General features: G+C 40.7%; 1 protein-coding gene across 1 annotated transcript; it reads right to left on the reverse strand.

Annotated features, from left to right (window-relative positions):
- Positions 1–2,965: 2,965 nt before the first annotated feature.
- Positions 2,966–16,808, reverse strand: NEK3 (NIMA related kinase 3). Its single transcript, XM_052786201.1, has 15 exons — positions 15,950–16,808; positions 15,041–15,151; positions 14,726–14,823; positions 13,603–13,686; positions 12,878–12,945; positions 12,672–12,758; positions 11,504–11,558; positions 9,329–9,529; positions 8,904–8,973; positions 8,254–8,300; positions 7,242–7,341; positions 6,700–6,846; positions 4,880–5,014; positions 4,098–4,224; positions 2,966–3,137 (listed from the first exon to the last, which is right to left on the reverse strand). The coding sequence occupies exons 1-15, from the start codon at positions 16,068–16,070 to the stop codon at positions 3,071–3,073; spliced, it is 1,518 nt and encodes a 505-aa protein (XP_052642161.1). The 5' UTR covers positions 16,071–16,808; the 3' UTR covers positions 2,966–3,070.
- Positions 16,809–17,043: the final 235 nt, after the last annotated feature.

Consider the following 17,043-nt stretch of genomic DNA (forward strand, 5'->3'; position numbering starts at 1 on the left):
ACTATGGTATGGTTTTGGAAAGTCCGACTCGCTATTTCCGGAAGCTAACAATACCGCAGAATTGTTCTTTCAAGGGAAAAAATAAAATTACAACCTATTTCGTGTCGATTTATCTTAAACCAATGCGATCTAGCGTTGGCAGCAGGATGAGAAGCCACGGCGTTTGGCAGGAGACCGCGGCCCAGCACAGAAACCTCGGGCAGCCACGGTCACATCACCGGTGACCCGCGACCCACGGCGTCAGCAAACCCACGTGGCTGCGGAGGAGCAAAACGCCACAAAGCCGCGCTTGTTGGTGGGCCCCGGGTCTAGCAAGGGAGATTTACTGAGGCACTCGGCTCTCCCTCTCGGGACGGCCAGCCAAGCTCTGCGACGGGTCACCTCGGCGCTGCCTGAGCCAGGGCGACCATCAGGCGTCGGTCACTCGGGGGTCCGGCCCGCAGCCCGCTCCCGTTCCCAGTCACGGACGAGGCGGGCCTCTCACGCAGCCACGACGAGCTGCCCCCGGCCGGGCCGGGCCGGGCCGTGTCGCGTCGGCCGGCCACACACCCAGGCCTGCCGCCGCCGCGGGCAGCTGGGTGGGAGCGGGGCGGGGGCGGCGGGGCCAAGCCTCGGGCAGGTGGAGGCGGCCACCGCCTTCCACCCCAACCCCGCAGCGGGACCTGCGCCGAGTCCCGGGCGGTGGGCTGCCCGCTCCGGCCGGGGGGGCGGAGGAGGGGGGCAGAGGCACCGAAGCCGGCGGGGTTGCGCTCTCCGCCGCCCTTCCCGCCCCGGCTGTGGTGCCGTCGCCATGGCGACGGGGCGAACCGGCCGGGCAGGCCTTTGCCCGGGGCCTCCCTCCCCTGCGCCCCGGCCCGGCCCGGCCCGGCCCGGCGGTGGGACGCGGTACCTGCGTGCGGCCAGCCGCCTCCGGAGCCCCCCGCCCCGGCCGGAGGTCCGGCGTTGGAAGCGGCAGCAGCGCCCGCAGGCGAGGCCGGGAGCGGCGAAGGGCCCGTCGGGAGGAGCGGGATGCGCATTTCCCGCGGGCAGAGCGCACCTTCCGCCCGCGGCCGGCGGCTTTGGCTGTGGGGGGTCAGGAACAGGAGCGGGGTGGCCCACGGGAGAATCATTCGGGCCGCCTCGGGTTCTGGAGGCCTTGGTGGAGCCTCGTGGCCCAGCCTGCGCACTGCAAAATGGCTCCGTACCGCAGCTACAGGTGTCCTAAAGCTTTTCTTACCTATTATTCTCTAATATTATTTATTAGGTGGACACCATCTGGAACAGCTTCCCCAGGAGAACTCTGCTGAGAGCCTTTCTGCTCTCCCCTGCTGTGCTTCTCTTGCAAAATGACTATTTAGTACCCAGTAGCCGGCACAGAGCCCAAACGGGACATTGCCCATAACGCTTTCTGCAGCAGAAGTGTGTCTCCTTATCAAAATCGGAGAATTAACCCCTATTTATGGACGAATTAGCTTCCTTCCACACGTGCAATGGCGTTTATAAAAGCCTTTTCATCGAAGTAATTAAGGCAAAAGCTCAGCCCCAAGAGTTTTCAGAAGATTAATAACTGCATGAACTAAAGCCTCAAATATTTAGCATAGCTAAATGTTTTCCATAATATGCCCTTCAGACAAGATCAGTTATTCCTACTATGTATGTATTGGGTTTGCCTGGCAAGGTTTTGGTAGCGGGGGGGCTGCAGGGGCGGCTTCTGTGAGAAGCTCCCAGAAGTTTCCCCCATGTCCGACAGAGCCAATGCCAGCCGGCTCCGAGACGGACCCACTGCTGGCCAAGGCCGAGCCCATCCGCGACGGTGGTAGTGCCTCTGGGAGAACAGATTTAGGAAGGGGAAAAAGTTGCTGCAGAACAGAAATTGCAGCCGGGAGAAAGGAGCAAGAACATGTGAGAGCAACAACCCCGCAGACCCCCAGGTCAGTGCAGGAGGGGGAGGAGATGCTCCAGGCACCGGAGCAGAGATTCCCCTGCAGCCCGTGGTGATGAAGACCATGGTAGGCAGGCTGTCCCCCTGCAGCCCAGGGAGGTCCACGGTGGAGCAGATCTCCACCTGCAGCCCGGGGAGAGAGGAGCCCACGCGGGAGCAGGTGGGTGCCCCCGAAGATGGCCGTGAGTCCATGGGAAAGCCTGCGCTGGAGCAGTCTGTGACTGAAGGACTGCAGCCCACAGAAAGGACCCCTGCCAGCGAAGTTCGTGAAGAACTGCAGCCCGTGGGAAGGACCCATGCCAGAGAAGTTCGTGGAGGACTGTATCCCATGGGAGGGACCCCACACTGGAGCAGGGGGCGAGTGAGGAGTCCTCCCCCTCCACAGGAGGAAGGAGCGGCAGAGACAACTGCATCACAAGTGTGATGAACTGACTCCAACCCCCATTCCCTGTCCCCCTGTGCCACCGGGAGGAGGAGGTGGAGAAAATCGGGAGTGGAGTTGAGCCCAGGAAGGAGGGAGGGCTGGGGGGAAGGTGTTTTTAAGATTTGATTTTATTTCTCATTACTCCACTCTGATTTGATTGGCAATAAATTAAACTAATTTCCCCAAGTCGAGTCTGGTTTGCCCGTGACAGTAATTGGCGAGTGATCTCTCCCTGTCCTTATCTCGACCCACGAGCCTTCTGTTCTATTTTCTCTCCCCTGTCCAGCTGAGGAGGGCAGTGACAGAGCGGCTTTGGGGGGCACCAGCGTCCAGCCAGGGTCAGCCCACCACAACGTAGTGTTTCAGTATGTAGTCAGGAAGAAAAACTTTACACATTCTCATAGTGTTACACCATCTCTTTGAAACAGGACAAGGGGGCAATGTGAACAATGCTATTAGCACTAATGCTTTTGACTGAACATTTCTGCAAAGCTGTTACCCACTCCAAGTACTTTTAATATCTAGACTTGTTTAGTTATTTGCAAGTGTTCTAGCTAAAAAAGTTTGTTATGCATTTTCCACCCTCAGTTTTGTGATACAGAAAATATGCCCACTCAGAATTTTTTGACCAAAATAATTTTATTAATAACTACAACTATTAACAATGATTTGGATTATAAATACTGGCAAGCCTAACTTCAGTTATTGTAGATAAATTCAAGTTTTCAGTCACTGTGTTTGAATACCATTTTCAGTTCTGACACCCAGTCTGGGTCATCTTCCTCAAAGTCCCTGAAAATAGGTTTCAAAATGTTAATTTTGCAAAGCAAAATACGACTTTATAAATCTTTATTTGCTCCCCCCCACACCCCCCAATTACCCTACAACCAGAAGAAATTATGTTAAAAATATCAACACGAGACTTGTTTCCTGCACCATTGTGATTAAGGAACCACTAGATGTTCTCTCTTGAATTTACCCAAGTAAGTTTTATCAAAAGCAAAAACAAATGCATACACCAAGACACTGCAAATGTGCTGATATTAACGGCTTGCAGCCAAACTGCAGTAATACATGCCCAAGTAGTTTGTCTCCAAGTGCCACAAAAATAAGCAATGACATAAACTGAGATTCTGAGAATCCAAGAAACTCCCCCCAAAATATACACACATCTGTAAAATACAGTATTTCTGTCAGAATACAGAATACATCTGTTGATGTACACTTTCAAAACCAGAAGTGGGCCGCTAACATAAACAGAACATAGAAGTTAAAAAGTTTCTACAAATAGATCTCAGTAAGTAGGTACCAAAGTGATTTTATTGCACTATGCATGAACGAGTACGAAGAATAATATGCAAACACAGCAAACATACCACTAGGCAAGTGGTTTTGCCACTGGTTATCTGATTTCAAGGTCAGAGTACAAAGATATTTCCTGCAAGAAGGTTTTGCACTTTACTGTGGATCTAATTTCATCTCATGCTTTCATTTTTGTAAAGTCATCAGCAAATTATTAGCATATCTGCTAATAACAAGCAACCTGTTTAATCTCAACACCATCAATAACTATAAATATAGCACAAAAAACCTGTAAGATATCAAGCGCTAATAAATGTTAGTATCGGTATGCAAGAGAGGGATGGATTTAGATGCTGAGAAAAATTTTTTTTCTCAGGGGAATGTCTTTTTGAAAAAATCACTTTGAGGAACCAAAGAAAACAAAAATACAAGGATGTCATTTGAACATACGTGTCATCTTCATCAGATCTAGGCTCAAGTCTCTCCGAATCTATGACAACAGCTTCATGTTCACCATCTACTTCATCAGATGCTTCAGTTCCATCAGAAAGCGGACCTCTTAATGTATTTTCAGAAGCTTTGAAAATATGAAAATATCACCAAAATACTTTAATTTTAAGAATAAAATTAAGAATATAAATACAATATAGTCCTTCTAATTTGTCCCCAGTTCTTAGCACATTCCAGTACAAGCTGTTACCTATTTTAAGTGGGGAGATAAACCAGTAACGCAACTGAAGTGCAGAACAAGTATTTATGACTGTAGCTGTGCACATCTATAAACTGCAGTTATCTTTTGCTGTGCCATCTTACCATCCCGTCTTCAAACCAGGCACTACTGACCCACTTAGCAAAGGCAGATTTACCCGACGGGGCTGCAGCCCATTTATTGCACCTCCCTAACGCATGCACCAGGCTGCTTAGCAGGATGGAGAACGCATGGCTCTGCAGTCCCTGAGTTTCTGTCACAACCTTATTCAGCTATTGAGCCGCAAGCGAATGTTCTTCATAAAGAGATGTAGTGGAGATGTACAGTCACTTGTGAATTCCCATCTTGGATTTTTGTAATCCCACATTTCATTTGGCAAACTTTAAATAAAACAAAACAGCCTGTTGTGACGTGAACTCCGAGTGCACAAGCTCTATACGTAGGGGCTATGTAGGAAAAAAACCCCAATGTCTTTATTAATAAACCTGTTTGCCAAAAGTTTGCCCGCACACTGGGGATTTACCTGGTTTATAAATTGTGTATGTTTTAAATGCTAAGCTGACATCTGCATTATTGAGAATGTTCATCAGGGTCTGAGGAGTTTCCTTGTTCCACTGCTTACGTGGCTTATTTTCACTGTAGTTTATAACACAGCCACCTAGGTATAAAAACATTAATAAATACTACTTAGACAAAATTGCATTAGCAGTGTGGATTACAAAGATCACATTCAAGAGAGAAACACAGGAAGAAAATAGTCTAGATGTTTCCATCTGTAGCACTGCTGACCTCTCAATGTGCTGAGGTTGACACTATCAGCATTAAGAGGAAAGGAAATTACAGAATGCCACAGTGGAGCCTTCTGCTATCAGGGAGCCAACAGAAAATTGCTGCGGGGTGGGAGGAGTCAGAGTCTCTGCAAGCTTATTTGGTGGCTCTATAAATCTCACAAAACAGAGCCTGTGGCCATTTTTGTGCCTTTTAATAGCAGAGCACCTAAATACATGCATTCTTCTGTCCCCATCCCTTGCCCTGCTGTTGTGGTTTAACCCCAGCTGGCAATGAAGCACCACGCAGCTGCTCACTTACTCCTCCCCCCAGTGGGATGGGGGAGAGAATGGAAAAAAAAAAAGAAGGAAAACTGGTGGGTTGAGATAAAGACAGTTTAATAGGACAGAAAAAGAAGGGATAATAATAATAGTAACAAGAAGAAGAAAGATGATGATGATGATGACAACATACAAAACAAGCGATGCACGATACAATTGCTCACCACCCGCTGACCGATGCCCAGCCAATCCCCAAGCCACAGTGTCCCCCGGCCAACTCCCCCCAGTTTATATACTGGACATGACGTCACATGGTATGGAATATCCCTTTGCCCGGTTTGGGTCAGCTGTCCTGGCTGTGTCCCCTCCCAACTTCTTGTGCCCCTCCAGCCTTCTTGCTGGCTGGGCATGAGAAGCTGAAAAGTCCTTGACTTGGTGTAAGCACTGCTCAGCAACAACTAAAACATCAATGTATTATCAACATTATTCTCATCCTAAATCCAGAACACAGCACTATACCAGCTGCTAGGAAGAAAATTAACTTTATTCCAGCCGAAACCAGGACACCTGCATGTAATTATCACGTAATGTTCCTACCACAGCTTGGGAATTTTCTGACTAGTCGTATCTTGATTATTTATTTCAATAGCATCTACTGACATTTATTTAGAATACATATCCATAATCACATGAAATAATTATAACAATGGCATACAGTGTGGGGCATTTTAAAACTGAAACATTTTTCAGAAGAAACCTCGTGTTAAGTGTTCTAAGTAAAAGCTGTTGATGTGGAAGAAGAATCTCTGCCTCACATCTGAGGTACATCATTAATAGCTCGTCATTGGCATTATCTGTATGTGAAATGACAACAGAAGTAGAGGTACAGATGTTCCATGCTCCCAATAGTATGCTGTCCTTGAAAGACAGGCAGCTGCATTCTGCATCAAATGAATTCCTCTGTGTTAGCCCCACAAACGGCATATTAAGATGAGGGTTGGTAGGATAATTTCTTAGTGATGATGATAATTTTAGGGTTGCTAATGTTATCTGTGGCTTTCATCACTCTTTGCAATCCTCCTGTCACACAAGACCACTAAGAAATTCTCTTCAGCACAGTGGACTTTGAGTGTCCTTTGAGTGTTATTAACTATTTGTTAATAAAATATTTAAAAACTATTTTTACATCCTTTTAAATATGCCCTGTAAAGTTTTGCCTTTTAAAATCTGTAAAGAACCACTGGTATTACTTGAACTTAAAACTTACTTTAAAGCACATTTAATTAAATCTTACTTTTAGCCTCTTCAGATGTAAAACTGGAAGAAAGCAAGGATGCATTTTCCAGGACATCCACTACGGTACTGGATATCCTCTTTCCCCATTGCTTCCTACAGGGATGTGACAAATCAGTAATTCCTGGGAGGACGTCAGAAGTTTCTACTGTAATTGCAACAACAACAACAAAAAAAAGGATGATAACCAGCATCTAACTTGATTCTCTGTCCATGCAAACTAGTTCTAAGCGTACAGCCCTTCACTAACAGTGACGTTTGATTCTGTGGGTACAAGTCTGAACTTGGTAAGAGTTTCCCATACATTTACTTTATGCCAAATGTTTTCAAACAGTCATTTTTTAACACTTTGGCCAAGATTTTTTTTTTTTTTTAAATCTCAGACAAGCAGTAAGAATCAATATCATTCCAGAAGTAATACAGTGGCATGGTTTTCTATAGGTGCAGATGTGTATGCTCTGCCTGTTTAAATGGCTGGATCATTGACATTTAGGTATCACTACACAGAAGGAAATGCATCAGCATTAAAACTATAAAACTTACCCTCTTCATCAGATTTCCTTTGTTCCTTTGTGCTTTCACTCAAATCCTTAGTAATATTTTTCCTTTCTAAGGGGCTACACTTGCTTTCATCTTTATTTTGCTTTAAAAGAATAAAGACTGTATTAATCATTATCCTTGTTGCCGAGAAAAACAAAGCAGTAATATTAACATGGCATTAATTATTTCAGTTTTGCTATTAAATGGCTGGCCTAAAGATCTGAAAACTAAACCACTGACACCATGAAGCCAACTGCAATTGCACTGTATCCATTATTGCACTGCACTTCACACTGCATGCCCTTTTCAGACAGACAATCTCAGTTTTTGAAGCTAAGCACATATGTAGTTACCTGATGCAATTTGTGGTTTTATTTTTTTACATGTAAGAACAGAAGCAAAATAAAGATAAATGAATCATATTCCCAGGGAAAACAAGATGCACCCGAATATTAAGCTTCTCAGAGTGACAGGTCTATTAAAAGAAAAAAAAAGCCCTACCGGCAACATGCTTTGAAAAATATACTCAATATGGCTGAGCCAGGCTGTGCTATAATGTACCCATAGGTGACTTCTTGGCCACCTGTGACTTAATTCTCCTCACCTGAAATCTCACACGGGCCCTAAAACCTAGTGAGACTTATGTCCAGACTAGACTGTTTCCACAGCAGCCTGTTCAAAATGTGTCCCTAAAGCAAAGAAAATGCATCAATTTTTGCAGTATCCCAAAACTTAGAAAAACAGGAGAGGGGTTTTTGGTTTGGTTTTTTTTTTTGACAGGGCTATAAGGAAATCCACTTTGGAACTAAACTAAATGTGGGAAGCATCAAAAAGTTACAGTGGTTGGAAATCCATAGGAAACTCTGCAATTTGAACACAGATGACAGCTAACAGCTGACCTAGTAGGCTGATCTATGGTTTAGCATACTAGCAATTTTCCATATTAACTTTTCTATAATACAGAACATTCTAAATTACTAAAATACAAATATTATATTTATATTTGAATACTTACCCTATTTTCTTTCTTATTATTTGAGCTTCCACCAGCCATGATATTACCTGATACATTAAGGAACAGGTTCAAGAGTTAATACCTTCAGCTAACACTTGTGGTAAAGTGGTATTCCAGAGGCGTGACAGCAACACCACTGAACCAAGCAATGACAGTTATGTGAAAGCTTCTTCACACTTCTGTCAACGTAGCTCATTCTCAACAGGGAGTCCCTCTACTATTCAGTTCCAAATGTGTACAAATTTTGGTGTAGCTAAATTTATTCAGAAGAAGAAAATCCAACATTCTCTCTAAAAATTAAGTAATTAAAATAACATGCTTCACCATATTCTGGGAAGTAAAGCACTGTCATATTTAAAATCCATGCAACAGCTAAAAGTTTTGCTTGTTTTAAAATGGAAAGGTTTAATTCTAGCACAAGTCTTAAGACTTGCAATGTACGTATTGTAGCTCTGCACTGTACTTCTCATGCTAGAATATAATTTACGCCCTTCAAGCATTTTTCCATACAAGTTCAGTAATACTAGATTTTGAAATAATTAGAAGTAGATTTGAACATATAATACTAATGTTTTATAGTAGTATTTAAGATTGTACAATTCCTAGTCATTTTGTTATTCCTTACATCAAGAAAAATGTTGCTGACTTACCCTTTGGTCTTGCTGCATTGCCTTCATGTTTCTTGGTTTCCTTTAATATCTGCTCAAACTCATTTGTTATCTGGAATGTGTATGAAGAGATTCAAGTACTGTACCTTTTTAAGCTTTCTCAAATTACTGTATATGCTATTTGATAAAAACAGACTTACTATACAAAAGCACTCTTACAGCTAACAATATCTAATTTTAGCAGCATCATGTCAATATTCAACTTTTATTTTCAAAACAAACCCTTCTAAAAACTCAGTTTTCTGAGAAGTCTGCAACTGTATTTATGGCTTTTAGAGTAGCTAAATAAAAGTAGCTAAACACTACACTTCATATTGTTACACACTAACAAAATACAAAAGAAACTGATTTAGTATCTAAAATGTAGATACTATTGTTTACATCTAGAGACAAATAATATACCATACCTCAGAAGGCAAACAATTTTTTATAAGTTTGGTTAAGCAACCTCTTGCAAGAATAGTACTGGCTGATGGACGATTCTTGGGATTTCTCTTAAACATCTGTTTTATTAAGTAATGAAGTTCATAAGAATAGTGAGATGGCAGTGGATTGTAGGACCCTTTGCATATCTTAAGGATGAGATGTTTCCAGCTATTGGCTTGAAACTGCATTAAAAATAAATGAACATTAGAGCACAAAGTTACCTTAAGCATAAGGTAAAAAAGAAGCTGATATAATTTAAGAACAACTTTAACATTTATTATATAAAAATGCATGGTATGTATCTATGTAGGCTCACTATTACCATACTGATTTGGCTCCCAGTTTGACAGTTTCAGGGCTCCAATTCAGAGGTGCAGGATAACGACCCTGATTGAACACATCAGTAACTTTCCTTTACATTTTGTAGGGCTATGACATAGGCATTTATTTGTTAACAATGACAGAAACATAATTTGCTGAGAATTAAAACATCACATTTTGCATAAAAAGTCTGACTAAAACCAGATCATAATGGACACTGCAAATAATAATCTGTACAACTGGAAACCAGGTGGAAGTTAGTCCTATAAATTTAGGATTGTTCAAATTTTATTTTTGTAGGAATATAGCACTGAGAAAATTTGGATCATCTTAGTGTCCTTTACTTCATATACTTGAGATCAGAATCAAACTGCAAGAGTGAAACTGTAAGCTGGGAAAGATGCAGACTTTGATTAAAAAAAAAAAAAAAAGAATAATCATCAAAAGTAGCCTATCAAGGCACAAATATCCTCTTGCAAATCTACACGAAATGGCTGAAGTTGTTACTTTCCTCAGCTGACCATTAACCAGTCTTCAGTCAGGAATTACTGCTTCCGAGTACAAGTCATTGGACGACTGCAATATCAGCAAGGACAGCTATAACTATGGATGGCAACAGCCTGAGCAAAAATGGCTGAGAACTTCTATTTCCATGCAGGACATTTATTTACGGTACACCCCGCTGGCTTAGCTGCGGAGTGCCAAGCATCCATGGCATGTGGCATCCTTTTATGTCATCTCTGATTGATAGATTATGCAAGAATATATGTGACCATCACATAAAACCAGATACATAACATTTCACTGCCGCTAAAAAGGGAAGAATACTCCACTCCTTGGTATCCCAGCTCTGAGCACTGCCTGAATACCTGTGACACTGCCAAAGCCTTGCCACAGACCTACTTAGGCTAACACACGCCTATGCACAGACTCCTTATTACTCAGTCACGTACAGTATAAACTTCTAAACTCTTGTACTGCTAGCAGTTGCAGCTGTCGAGGATCTTTTGCTGATACACAGGATTTCAAGGTATAGTATCAGCTCCATGAAAGGAAACTTCTGCTTACAAAAAACTAAGACAAAATGACCTTAAATTAGAAGGATCTCATTTTCTTGCAAAACAAACATATCCTGACAAGGACTCTTGTGTTAGCCATGTGTCTGTATATAGAAGCCAGAGGAAGGTAACACATAAGAAGCAGAGCATCAACACCGTAAAAGACAGTGTCCCAGAAATAACAGGGAGATGGAACTGTCCATCAAGGTTCCCACTGTCCCAATAGGACAGTGCTTGGACTTTGATTTGAAGAATCAGCAAACAGATGTACCACTGATGTGAGGAACAAAACTGCTTATTGCTTACTCTATTTTGCTATACTTGCATACAATATATGCTCTTTAGCAAAGATTTTGAGTGTCCTTGCCTCCATCTTTAGTGATCATCTTGATCCTGTAAAATGCAATGCTCACTGCAACATTCCTGCAGATACCTGGAACCAGACTGGCACCTGCTGAACTCCTTAATAAGCCCCAGATCATCTTACTGATACTGACGAAAATGAATCAAGAAAGAAAAAAAAAGATTTTTTTTTTTCCTAACAATTTAGAAAATTGAGTGTTTCACAGAAGGGTCCAATAGGTCCAAGAGCTGCTGAAAAAACAGAAGGCATGTAGTGGAGGATGGATGGGGAGGATGGAGCAACACTTCCCTCTTTCAGAAGCAGCAGCAAACACATCAGTCAAATAAATAATTGGCTGTGAATCCACTGAACTACAGCTAACTGCTAATTAAGCAATTCCAAAACTTTTCTCATAGCAATAAAGCTGTACTTACTGGATGTCTCAGAGTGCACAGCTCATATAGAATACATCCCAGAGACCATATATCACTGTAGGTATAGAGAAGGATGAGACATTTTGAGCCAAAAATACAATTTAATATCCTGCCTAGAAAAAGTGAAATTCATTATGTGTACATAATTGAATTGAATAAACTAAAAATAAATGTAAGTAACCATAAAAGACAATACCATTATGTGTTTAACCTCTCCAGTGGAAATGATCTTGCTTATTTTGTCCACCCTGATGTAAAACAGGATGACTGTCATACAATTGTAGTTGGCTTTTTATTCCCAGAATGTCTCCTAAGCAATTTGCTGCAACAATACTTATCCTTCCACACTTCAAAGCCTTTGTCTTCCACAGCCCTTAACATCAGAGAGCAGACACACAATCCTAATTCTGAGAGTTGGAATTCTGGCCTTGTCAATGAGAATTCTCCTACTGAGAAAAAACCCATCATCTTCCACCCAAAGTGAATACTGCCACCTGCACAAGAAGCAACTGATGCCTTTCTTGCAAGAGGAGCAGAAAAAACTTAAGCGCTAGAAGGTTTCTTCCCTCCTGTGGAAAATGAGTCACTTGGCTCAGGTACAATTAGGGTCACAAAACAGATCTTAGGGAGGGGATATAAAATGACTTAGTATTCTGGAGTCTGGGGGGCAGCTGTAAACACCATACTATCAAGATGCTCTCAGTTCTTGCATAAGGACCAGAATAACTGGGTTTTGTAAATTTAAGTCATCAGTTCTGTAGCCATTATCCCTACATTATCAGGACTGGCAAGAAGAGCTTAAAAAATAAGACCAGCCAAAAAAATAAGACCAGCCAAAAGACACGAACACATATGTATGTATGTGCATACATACATACACACGTGTGTATGTTTCTATGTATATATTTACTCTCCCAAATGCACAGGGAGGTCTGCACACCAGTTTTCAAACTTTTAAGACTGAAGATATTGTACACTCGGTTACCTAAGTAAAGAGGAATTTAGGCGTTTTCATCTTAAAAGAACTATAATTACCTTTTTCTAAATATTCTTCAGCTCAGTATCTTCTCCAAACCAAATACGGATAAGCCACAAAGCCAGACTGAGACAACAATAACAAGACATACATCAGTCAGGCATTATTTGTGACTACTGAAAACACAGATACCTTTTGCTGTTGTACGGCATGCTTTCCCATATTTCTGGAGGTACGTAATAAGGAGTTCCCACATATGTGCAAGCATATGACATTGGACTAGTGAAACGACAAAGAAGAAACGCCAGATGAAAATTAATTATTTAAGAGATCTGTACTATTTATCAATGGTAAAATAAAACTTTACACCACTGTGATCAGTGGAGATATCCACATACTGTGCAAGAAGGTGCGCAGATCCAAAATCTCCCAATTTGACTTTTCCATTTTGAGTGAGGAAGACATTCTGTATCTCAAGAGAAAGACAGATTTACATACTTAAATATTCTAGGAAACATTTCTGTAGTTTGTGTATACAGAAAACACACTGACAATCACTTCTGGTATTTTATCCTTATATTTCTTTTTACTTGCTTCTCCTAATACTTCTACCAAAAAAAGGTTAAGAACTATTTTGTGTTTAAAGGGAGATTGAAAGGTTATATGGACCTAAAGCCCCAGCATCAGTAGCAGAGGAAGAATCAGAACTTAGAAATGTCTTAATCTCTATGCTGTACTCAAACTACTAAGTTTCTCACTTCCTTCTGAATTTCTATCTTTCTGCTAGGAAAGAGTAAAAAAGAAAAAAAGAGAGGCGAGATATTTACAAACTGCATACTCTATACACATTTTATACTTCTGTTATTGTTTTAAATTATATGCAGTCTGTCACAAGCAATTGGCTCTATCAGCAGTGTGGATATGAAGGGTATAGCTATACTTAGATGATGTTTACGCCCACAATATTACATCATCCCATACACTCAACGATTTCATTTATCTAATATTCTTCAGCCTAATTGAAAAACACAGCATGTAGCAGTAACAGGAAATTATGAGAGGGAGTTGAACTTTTGCATGCAGAAGAGAGTTTATTAATGGCAACAAAACTTGCTCTGTTCACCTTGGATTTGATATCCCTGTGCAACACACGTTTATCATGAATGTGTTTCACGCCCAGGCACATCTGCACAAACCAGTGAAGGATCTGAAAAGAGTAACTAAGAGTAATAACAGCTCAATGCTGTATATAATGAATACTTTACTAACAGATGAAAAACCATGAAGAAAGGAAGAAAACCAAACCAAAACATGTTTAGAATATCTGGGAGCTAAAAGTAACTCTAGCATAATGGCCCCCAGTCAGCATGAAAGACTGAATTCTTTAAGATAAAATATATTTTAACGCAGCAGAAGGAATGTTTGCTGCCTGTGTCTAGAAAACCCTAATAATATGTAACAATAACGAAGATAGGGAGTCACTACATGGCACTTTATAAGCATGTCAATTACAATTTCATAGTAAATTAGCAAATTAAAAAAAAAAAAAAACCACAATGAGATAACATACTTTCCTAAAGGAAATGTATTCTTTTAAAAGTACAAAATAAAGTTCTTAGAGATGTTTGGCCAATCTAAATATGAGATTAGGTGAGGATTCTGGTCTTTTCATTTTAACTAAGATGATGCTTCTAACTGTGGCAGGAAGTAGTTTTCAATCACTACAATGTCACTTTGGACCTTCTCTTAAGTAATTTTATAGCCTTTGTGACAAAAGGAGTTAATGCCTGCTAAATGATTTAAACAATTAATTGCTACATAATATGCAGGCATTTAGTCTCCTGGCCAGTTTCATTTACCTTACCAGAGTGCTTTATTTACTTTTCATTTGCAGTACCTCTTACTGTGCTTTAAATCCTGAAGGCTGAGGTTTGTGTTAATTTTTTACTTAATTGCATAAATTTATGCATGCAAACCTGACTGTATTTTTCACACTGCCTGCACATTTCTCGGACACAGACAGCAATTTCTTTCTTATTCCTTTCAGTGCAATTTTCACCTGGTTCTGCTGGAAATTACCAAAGAAATAATGCTTCTATTCTATCTATAAGTGACTTGGTTTCATTTAAGGTACTTTAAGGTGTTGGTATATCTATAATTTGTTTTATGTGGTGTGGTATAGTGTGCTTCAGTTTATATGAAAAAGGATTCCTAGGTCCTCGGATCAAAACAATGTCTTTTCTTACCGTATCTTCAGGGAACAACTTTCCTCTTTGGTGTTTAATCTTTTGCATTAGACCTCCATCATCACAATATTCCATCACTATATACAGATGTCCATCAGCTGAATTTTAGGTAATTTAAGAATAATTAGTAATTTCATTAGCAGGGTAAGTATATTACTGTTACTATAAAGCTCCGACTACATGCTATGTATTATGTATTATAATAAACGTGTATTTTGTTTATAACGTACTATATGCAAACACAAAAAGTAATCTTGATCCCTCAGGAGTGTGCAATTTTAAACAAAATAAAGATATTTTAAGTTTTATATTTACCTTCAAATGATTCCTTATAGGCAACGATATTTGGGTGTTTCATTTTAGCCAAAAGAACTGCTTCCTTCCTAGAGTTCTCTACATCAGATGAAGACGGAAAATGTAAGCACACTTATATAAATGTCACACTAATGGATTTTCATATATACACATGATGCACCTCACTTTCCAAAAGGAAAATATTTTTAAGAATTGTTCTTCAGTTATTTTAAAAAGTAATTCAGAAACTTGAAAACCCCATCTTTTTTTAATCTATGGTTTATTACTAGTTGAAGACTTCTTTGGTGTTTGGGGGGTGGTTTGTTTTTTTTTTTAATTTGAGAGGGTATTTTCCTACTTCAGTTAATGATTTTTTCTATTTTAACAACCCAGAGCTATGTAACAGAGCAGCACACACTGGCTTTGGAACAGCTGACAGTCTACACTGCATGAACTCTTTATAAAGCCAAGTGCCCAGGTATTAACTGAGCTTCAGCCTCAATAAAGCCAGTGCCTCTCATTTTGTGATTTTTTGGTTAGCTAAGTACAGAGAAGGTAATCTGAATAACATTACCAGCAGTAATATGAGGTTAATTTCATTACTAGGTATTGCAGATGAAATCTGCATTCTAGTGAAATCAATGGAAAACCAGCCAATGTCATCAGAACAGGGGTTTCATTCTGAGTGTCTTCCTATGTGCTACACTTCCCAAAAGGCAACCATACACCTTCTGAAACAGATCAGATTTTGCTGTTTTTCTTATTATCAACATCGACTCAGACAGAGCTATATAGTAGCTATAACATGTAATTGCCTAATACACTAAACTCTCAGCAAGTGTTCAGCTCTTCAAAACTAAATCCAGAATGATGATTTTTTTTTTTTTTTTTTAATTTTACATGGTGGGGGAGGTGATGTACATATCACACTTACCATGGGAAGTCTTATTTCCTTCATTGCATACTCCTGGTCACTGATTCTATGATGAACTAGGAGAGCTCTGCCAAAGGATCCCTCTCCTAGTACTTTCAACACTTTGTATTCTTCCATGCTTTATAAGCCTAGGTCCAACGCTTCTCTTCAGGCACTCTCTTTCACAGGATGATCTTCTAAACTTTGTCACGACATCAATTCATTTTTTGAAATTTGTTAATATAATATGCGTGAGAAGAAACCCCCACAAAATAATGAGAACAGGTGAAAACTGTAGTATCTGGGTACCTATAACTGTTCAGCATTACCAAAAATATAATCCAACCACTTTTATTGTGATTTTGCTGAAAATAAGGCCTTTGGAAAGTTCAACTCAAAGTATTGTACAGTCCACCTATGCAATCTTTTTTTTATTTTGAATGCTAAAGCTTTTTGAAAATGTAAATTACAGCTGTACAACTTAGCATCTTCTTTTTGCTACCTGCACGTCTGCAGGTGGTTTCATAACGCTAAACAAAATTTGCAGGCACAAGAATATAAACAATAAGCTTCAAGCTTCCAGTGACAATTCTCACCTAAAACAGCATAAGCAGGATCAAACTGGAAAAAGTTATTGGTGTTCATGCATAAAGACCTCAACAACTGGCAGGTTTAGAAAGGAATAAAATGGAATGGAATGGTATAGTTCAGTTGGAAGGGACCTGCAACGATCATCTAGTCCAATTGCTTGAGCAACTGAGGTCTGACCAGAAGTTAAAGCGTGTTATTAAGGGCATCATCCAAACGCCTCTTAAGCACTGACAGGCTTGGGGCATCGGCCACCTCTCTAGGAAGCCTGTTCCAATGTCTGACCACCCTCTCAATAAAGAAATGCTTCCTAATGACGTCTGACCCCCCCAGACACAGCTTTGAACCATTCCCACACATCCTATCGCTGGATTTACAGACTACGTGCTTTCTTCGAAACATTGGTACTTTTAAGTTAGTTATCCACGATTCAAACATAGCTTTATGTATACAGCTGTGTGCACGCAGTGTTTTAATGGGCCGATGAGTTGTTTTTAGAAGGCGTGGCAGGGCTTGTTTCTGA

This window comes from Harpia harpyja, chromosome 4, assembly GCF_026419915.1.
Source record: "Harpia harpyja isolate bHarHar1 chromosome 4, bHarHar1 primary haplotype, whole genome shotgun sequence".
Taxonomy (NCBI): domain Eukaryota; kingdom Metazoa; phylum Chordata; class Aves; order Accipitriformes; family Accipitridae; genus Harpia; species Harpia harpyja.

Excerpts from the sequence above, each read along its gene's own strand:
- NEK3 (XM_052786201.1), bottom strand. The coding sequence starts at position 16,070 with ATGGAAGAATACAAAGTGTTGAAAGTACTAGGAGAGGGATCCTTTGGC. Across the intron at positions 12,759-12,877 it reads TCTGCGCACCTTCTTGCACA|TCCAATGTCATATGCTTGCA; the intron begins GTATGTGGATAT and ends TCGTTTCACTAG. Across the intron at positions 4,225-4,879 it reads ATACACAATTTATAAACCAG|CTTCTGAAAATACATTAAGA; the intron begins GTAAATCCCCAG and ends ATATTTTCAAAG.